The sequence below is a fragment of the Centroberyx affinis genome, unplaced genomic scaffold (genome assembly GCF_046629955.1).
Source record: "Centroberyx affinis isolate AG114_WGS23_722 - 3 ecotype Tasmania unplaced genomic scaffold, CSIRO-AGI_Caff_v1 ptg000928l_1, whole genome shotgun sequence".
Taxonomy (NCBI): domain Eukaryota; kingdom Metazoa; phylum Chordata; class Actinopteri; order Beryciformes; family Berycidae; genus Centroberyx; species Centroberyx affinis.
This window is the reverse complement of record NW_027279507.1, coordinates 75,933-83,981: the sequence shown is the minus strand read 5'-3', so window position 1 is coordinate 83,981 and position 8,049 is coordinate 75,933. Positions and strand designations below refer to the sequence as shown.

Below are 8,049 nucleotides of genomic sequence, written 5' to 3'. Positions count from 1 at the left end.
CTCAAACTTCCCCTACAACACAGGAAAGCACATTCAGTCAACATGAAAAATGACATACAGTATTTCTCAAGCCAGGTACATTAAAGGTAAGTATGTTTCCTGCACTGTCACAGAATATAAACAATAATCACAAAGGATGATTTAACTCCAAAAAGCAGGAACTCCCCCAAGTAATAGTAGAGGTCAGTGACATCACTGTGTGCTGGTACCCAGCGAAGGCTACTCTAACAATCACATACATGGGTTCCTGTTTAAGCTACCTTAAATAGCCAAATTATAAAACCAAAACCCCAAAACACACACACACACACACACACACACACACACACACACACACTGAGTTTAAGTGAACAAAAGGAAATGCTTTTATTTATTTATTGATGATATTATAAATGTAAATGTTATAACATAAGTCCCACACAATGGCTAAATGTAATCATTTTTGTTGTTAAAACAGATGATATAATACAGTGGTTTTCAGTCCTGGTCCCAGGACCCAGAGTGCTGCTGGTTTTCTATCCTACCAGTTAGTTACTTGCAGTTAATTGCATTCACCTGGTGTCTCAGGTGTAAACAGTCCTAGAATGAAAACCAGCAGGGTTGTGAGGACCAGGACTGAGAACCGCTGATGTAATATAATCAGACACAAAATATAAATCAAACCTTGTTGAAAAGAAGTCATGTAACAAGATTGGCAGCAGAAATGTTATGTAAACCTATAACCTGATAAATAGGGCCAAAAGCCACATTAATGAATAGAAGATAATGAAAACCATAAAAGGTAAAACAAAACATAACATTTTGTGTGAATACAAGTTATTTAAATATGCCTGATATAAATATCCCTAAATAAGTCCTTATCAACAATATGACAAAGTTTAAAAAAAATAACATCATTCAAATAGAATGGTAATTACGATTTACAGTAGAAATATTTAATCTCAGCAGTACTAATTTAGTATCCATGGGGCAAACAGTAACATTACTTGATTATACAGTATATCATAATGATAACCTAACTAGAAGACACTAAAATTTCCTTATGGTTTTAGCAGGATTGTAATATTTCTATAGTATGAAACAACAATTCTAAGGATTACTATGATTTCTGCTCCTCTTTTTTCTTATGAAAGATTTCTCCATCTGGCTGTTTCCTCCATCTCAGTCTGAACTGATGGATGCCTTGGTCCCTCATATGTTTCTCCATCTACAAAACAGAAACAAGTTGTTGTAGATCACCTCTCTCTAATATTGGATACTTTTAACCTCAGACTTTTTGTTTTCAGCCAGATCATCCAGAGGAGCAATGAGACTGACCTGCTCTAAAATGGCTTCCTGCCCCGTGGGGTCGTTCAGGTCCACAGATCCTTCAGCAATCAGCTCAACCTTCAACACCTTCAGCATGGGGACTGCAGAATCAAGATAAAAGTCACATAATTTGATGTTGCTTTCACTGCTGTGAAAACAGCAACTGGTAAAAATTGAGGATTGAACAGGTACTAGAAAGCCCTGACAGATCAGATGAGATAGATCTTTAATGTCAGATTTTTTTAATTTGGTGTAGGCTGGAACTCACCTGAACAGATGAACGAGAATTTCTGATAACAAGAAATATCATGCCACGCTGCTGTTCGCTTATTTAGTACTGCACAAAATTCATTTCCTGAACCGGGCTCTCCATAATTCCACCGTCTGAACGAAGAGTTACTCTGGTCAGACCACTTCCAGGAATCTCTGAACAAACCAATCCACCAACGTGACTCAGGATCAGTCACCTTGAGGATCTCCTCCTTCTCCTGCTGGTTCCTCATGCTGGCCAAGTCTGTATACTTCTTCCTGCAGAGACTCTGAGCTGACGACCAGCTCATAGGAGTCCCAACTGGGATGTACCTGTTTGTGCGCTCTGAAATGATATGTTAATGAGAGGGACCGGTCAGTGATGCTAAAGAGTGTGACATGTCCATAATCTATCAGTCGACTGACAGAAATGAGAGACAGTATTGAGAATCTTTGATTTCCATAGCAGATTCAAAGCTATACAGACATCAGAATCTACAGACATCAGAATCAAAGACTTGAATAACAATCACAACTTGAGTGAGATCTAGATCTTCCCATGTACAGTATGTAAGCATGTAAATAACATAAACACTCACCATCATAGCACACTAATTTGGCTGAAGATCCACACATATGATCATGCAATGCACCCTGAACAAATAGTCCACAACGCTCTCTACTACTGTTCTTCCAAAAATCAATCCAGTCACTGAATTCAGCTTTTCTGTTGTTCATGGACCACCTCCAACTAGTAATATCATCATAAAGCCCTATCCATACCAGCCTATCTCCTAACTCATGTCCTGGCTTCTCTATCATACTGTTCACTTTTGCCAAATCTTCTGCATTGTCAATGGTCGCCAGGTCAGCAAAATTCTCTCTACAGTAACGCTGAGCTTCAGTCCAGGTTTTTGCCAATTTCACCAAGTGGTATTCTCTGGAGACACCCAATGAAAGTGTCCACAGAGCTGAAAGAAAATGCATTATCTGTTTTCACAGGCTTGTAAAAACATATTAATGTATTTAGTGAATGAACAATTCATGAGCTTGGAGGCATTATTATATACTATTTGTGATATTAAGTGTAGATGTCTTATGGTAAATATCACCAACCTGAGAGCAGAAAGATCACCGATCCTGTCTTATCCATTGCTCTGGTGCACCATCCTGCAATAACAGTGACGCCATACAAGTGACAAAACTGATTAAATATAAAGTATAAACAAAACATAAATGATACATCATTTAGTAACTATCAAGTGACAGATTTAAGGTTAAAGTTACTCTTCAACATGCGCCGAGGGATAATCATTTATGAGTTAGTTTTTAACTATTGACATTGTATCTTATGAGCTCTTACCTTTGTCGTGTCTCAAATGTTGTGTTCGCTCTGTGCTGATCGTTTTAATGCTTTTATTCTTGAAGTTGTGTCATCTTGGCTCAGACATGCAAACATCTGAAAAGCATCAAATGACATTCAGTGGGAGTCATCCTATTTTTCCAATCAAAGCAGTGCATAATGCAAAATTTTTGCTGAGACAGTACAAATGTGATTCAGAAGTTAAACAATATTCAATATGAAATATACAAAATACAAAATAAGAATTTACTGGTTACAGAGAGAGATTTTAAATTGTATGTAAATTGGGCTCTTGGTAAAATGGACCCTGACTGTCAACCCAATCCAGATCATCATCATCCCATCCCATCATCAGTCATTTGAATGGTGCCTGACCAACATGAGAGCTGCGTGACTTAAGAATCAGTAATGCTGTATCAGTTTTCACCTACAAGGTGCAGGCACTATCCAACCTGACCTTAAATGCTACAGTATGGACAGCAACAACTGAATAAGTAAAAGGGCTATTTTATTCTATTAAAAATGATGAAATTAACAAAGAAAAGACAATATTTTATTCTAAGACATTTCATTAAATGTCTCAAATGTTTAATTAAACCAAATTTCAGCTTTAATTTTTGGAGATCCTCATCTGGATGGTTTGTTCCAATTATAGTTCAATTTCTAAACTCCCATTTCTGTCTGCTATAAGTGAGTTGTTTATAAAAGGTTATAAAAGAAAAGGTTTCTAAAGCATTTAGTTTTCTTTAAGAGATTAAATTGATACTAAACTCATGATTTGTTCTGACTTGACTTGGTGTTCTACACTTGGGATTTGTTAACGACATGGACTTGACTTGACATGGACTTGACTTGGACTTAACTTGGTAATCTACATTTAGACTTGGGACTTGTGCCTCAAGACTTGAGACTGACTTGGGACTCGAGCAAAGTTGACTTGGTCACACCTGTGCTAGTTTGACTTACTGATGCCGTCAGCTGTGATCACTGATGAACTGTCCTGCAGCCCAGAACCTCAGTCTCACAGGGACAAACACATACTGCAGCCTATACGACAATGAAGGACAACACTATTGTTTTTGAAGAGTAGGGCATTAGAGCTTTAAATGATCTCCTCAGACCAATGTTCAGCATCTTTTTCCATTGCTGACATATTGGGCTGCCATTTTGTGTGGATTACTTATCTAAAGTTGCTACTGAAGTGTCAATATTTGTTCTGGTGGCATGGAGTATTCATCAGATTCATGTGTTTTTGTTCCAGTGACAACACAGAAAAAAGCTTCAACAATATCTCACTGATGGTAAACAGATAATCATATGAAATCCTGACCAGGTCACTGCATGTGCCCAGTGTGTCTGTATGTGTATGTGTGTACTTAGGTCGCTAATTGAGTGCAAACATAATACACAATAAAGAAAGTGCAGCGTTACAATATTGTCCTGCCAAGCCTGTAGATTACTACTACACTATGTAGACTGTGGCCCCAGGGCGATGATTGAAGCCTGCTTGTGTAAGGAGGGTGGTTAGTCATTAGAACTGGCCTTGAAACCTAAAAGTTCAAATGGTTTTCTTTATGTATTTTCTTAACCAGGATTCAGACACAGTAAGGGAAAATGGCACCGAAAGAGTGGAGAGGAAAGGAGAGGAGGATTGTAAATGAGTCTCACGTCTTTGTTTGTCAGCATTTGGGGAGTTTGGATGTGTTGTACCTGCCCTTGGAAAGGCTTATCTGGAATTAGAAGCATTCCCCTCCTTTGCACCCAAGCCACGACTTGTGGGAACGTAGAGGATCACCAAAGAAGCACATTTGGGAACCTTAGGAATGTCTGCAGTATTGGGAGCGGGGATCAGGGATATGTCAGGAAGGGTCAGGGATACATACACAGGTACAATGACATTAGTCAGTTCACTGTAGAGAGGAAGAGGAGAGATGGATGAGAGAGAGGGGCGTAACACCAGTGGCCCACATCAAAATTTCAATTTCACATGGTTTTTTGGGACATTTCACATGTGAAAACCTAATTTTCATGTGTTTTATTGAAAGGGAAAAGAGAACAAATACAAGATGAGGGGATGTTGGGGGCAGCAGGATGGCACGCGGACTTAAATGGACAACATGATTTCTTGGCAAAGTTGTTTAGATGTTGTGTACGCACATACAAGATGCACAGCTGCTCATTTGCTCAACATGCATATTTCAAGAGATATTGATATCCCTCGGTAGTTGGCTGTATATGGTATATTACCTTCGAGATGGAGCCGCATATACATCCAAAGCAAGGCCCCTCGCTCTTATTGACAAAATGGATTTGCATTTGACTTTGTACCTGCTCCTGGAGCTGTATCCCCTTAGTCTACTTAGTGTCCTCATGAGACTGCATCTAATGAAACATTTAAATATTTATGTGTTGAAACTCTTGTTTACCTCTTTCTCTCTGGTATAGGGGAAGGGAGGGGGAGGGGGGGCTGACTCTCACTTTGTTCTCTTTGAACAATGTCCTCTCTCTCATTTCACTCCTTCCTTCACTCACCAGAGTTGGTGAATTAATTAAGGTGAAGACAAAAGTGTTTAGAGAGATGAGCCTTCTCAGAGGCCAAGGGAGGACAAACCGAGCCATATATTATTTTTGATTTTTTTATTTTGTCGGTGTCTCACGCTCCACCCTTGCTGTCTGAGTTGAAAAGCGATTGACCGTGGCTCACAGTGTGTTCTTGGACTGACACACAAAAACAAAAGTGTACTAGTAACACACACACACACACACACACACACACGCACGCACACACATCTGCCAGTCTTAGATGTGATGGTTTTGTCATAATGATGATGAGGGCATTGTACAACCCCAGATTACTCTCTTTAATTCTTCACTCTTGTTCTTTCCCTAAAGAAAATAAGGCATCAACAGGAGGGAATATATTTATTAGGCTACCTTCCTCCAGAATTGTGTGTGTGTGTGTATCCATGTAGGCTTGTGAGCTTGTGTATGCTTGTGGCGTCTGAGCACAACAAATTAACACAGCTAATATTGTATGATATGACCCAACATTAAAACAAGCACAGATTCTGTACCCAAGGCGCATTTGAGGCAATGACACATAGACCTAATTACTTATCAGTTTATTAGAATGTGATCTCAGCTCTCTGGCAGCGTCACAAATCTCCTAGCAACTACATCTGGTGCCATCATGGAGGCCCAGTGGAGAATGGGCTGTGTGCAAATAATGAGTAAATATATATAACAACCGGGTGTAAGAGACAGACAGACATCTGAAAAAGATTAATGTGGTGTGGCTGTCAATCCATTTATTAATGTTATAAATAAAAGTGAATAATCTGATGAGGTAGATTTGTTTCCAAATTTAGTTTACTGTGACACAAGAAACTCTTTCAGCCGTTTCCCCTTTGGCATTAGACTCCAAACCACTACAAGCTAATTTAGTAATTGCTGCTGATGTTAATGTAAAGATATGACTAATTTCTCTAGCAGAAAATAGACCAGAATGCAATGCAGCCCCAAGACATGTTGTGTTTTGAGTAAGGGTGTGACTCTCGCTTTTTCTCGACTGGAAAAACGCTCTATCGCTCTTTCTATGCTGACACTATCGCTGTTGCTGTCTCCACTATACGCCGGCATTTTGGGAAATGTAGGAAATCACTAACTGAAGTAGAAGCGGACGAGGCAGGTTGAGGGAACGTGGGTACACCAGTGATGATAGAAGAGTGATGATACATAACAGTGTAGGAGTATCCGAGGGTGGATTTTTCTTTTAAGGGACACATTGAACCGTGTGTGTGTGTGTGTGTGTTTGTGTTGTCTGAGACAGGGGGAGGCTAATGTGGCCAGACACCTTGCGGGTCCCACAGTGACTCTTGCAGTAACAGATCAATCAGGCTTGGCTGGGCAGACAAGCTCCCCACGCCTCCATTGTGATACTATTATCTTCCATTTAGGAAGGAAAAGTCATATTGATTCTTGCCATTATGTCACTGCAAATTTGGCTCTTTTTTTTTTGCTCTTTCCAAGTAGTCCCTTTACCTAGGAGGTAAAAGCTGAAAGCATTGGAACCTGTAGGAGTTTGTATACCAATAAATGGCTAGGCAGCTTTTAGTGGCACATAAATGTTTTAAAGTACAATGAGGTATCGATATTTTAAGTAGTTTGTTTCATGTGTTTATTGAACATGGTACTATATATATCCATTTCTCTGTACAACGCTGTATCTTCTGCCTTAGTCATAGCTTTGTGTAAAGGTAAGAAAGAAAGAGAAAGGCGACAAAAGAGAGAGACAACCAACCAGAGAGATGGATGCTGAGATTGAGGACCTTTGGATAGAACGTTTCTATTGATTTGCAATTTGTAAACAGTGGGTGTCCTTTTATCAAAAAGTATGGTGCCCCCTGCACAGTAGCGTCTGGATTAGTGAAGAATGGAGAGAATAGGACACAGACTGCAGTTGGCCTGGAAAAGTGATAGAGGACAGCTGGGGTTGCCACAGAGGGGGAGAGAAGGATAAAGAAACAGAAGAGGAGAGAGGCAGGAGGGAGTGGAGGGGAGACAGTAGGGGCAGTAAAAGCCTTTCACACGCTAAAGAAAATTGAACAGCCCTATTGAAGTCCCAGAATTAGTCATTGATGAGACAGCCATTGCCAGAGGGTGATTATGAATTAAAGATGCCATGTGTAACATTTTAACATCAATAAATCATTCACATTCATTTTGAGACATTAGAAGGCTACAGTTACTGTAAGCAAAGAAGACCGTTGCAGAGAAGATTGGCAGCATCCACCAGCCTCTAAACAGCATTTTACATCGTGTGCCACCAGGTTGGATTTCATGGGAAATCTGCTAGATTGTTTTATAGTCCACTTGTCATTTCAGGGCTTTTGGATTATATCCAGATCTTTTTTTTTTTTTGGGGGGGGGGGTTTGTTTTTTTTTCAAAATGAATGGGATTTTTGGATCCCCTTTGGCGATCTTTCTGTTATTAAAAAGGATTAAATAATATACATAGAAATGGCATAGGTGACGTTATAATACATTTAAAAAAAAAAGTTAATATTTTGCTAGCAACCATGGGGTGGAAGTCGCATTATCTGCCTTAAAGTGCTGGAATGTGAAGCTAA

At 39.5% G+C, this 8,049-nt stretch overlaps 1 protein-coding gene across 1 annotated transcript; it reads right to left on the bottom strand.

Annotated features, from left to right (window-relative positions):
• Positions 1–418: 418 nt before the first annotated feature.
• On the bottom strand, positions 419–2,926 carry LOC139645928 (galactose-specific lectin nattectin-like). The gene is made up of 5 exons (XM_071521800.1): positions 2,921–2,926; positions 2,674–2,727; positions 1,577–1,903; positions 1,318–1,409; positions 419–1,207 (listed from the first exon to the last, which is right to left on the bottom strand). The coding sequence occupies exons 2-5, from the start codon at positions 2,708–2,710 to the stop codon at positions 1,100–1,102; spliced, it is 564 nt and encodes a 187-aa protein (XP_071377901.1). The 5' UTR covers positions 2,711–2,727; positions 2,921–2,926; the 3' UTR covers positions 419–1,099.
• Between the last annotated feature and the right edge of the window lie 5,123 nt (positions 2,927–8,049).

What these genes read in the sequence shown, in the direction of transcription:
- LOC139645928 (XM_071521800.1), bottom strand. Translation starts at nt 2,710, where the DNA reads ATGGATAAGACAGGATCGGTGATCTTTCTGCTCTCAG. An exon ending in GGTGATCTTTCTGCTCTCAG is followed by an intron (nt 1,904 to 2,673) that starts GTTGGTGATATT and finishes ATATCATTTCAG; the next exon opens with AGCGCACAAACAGGTACATC. An exon ending in ATTCTCGTTCATCTGTTCAG is followed by an intron (nt 1,410 to 1,576) that starts GTGAGTTCCAGC and finishes TTGATTCTGCAG; the next exon opens with TCCCCATGCTGAAGGTGTTG.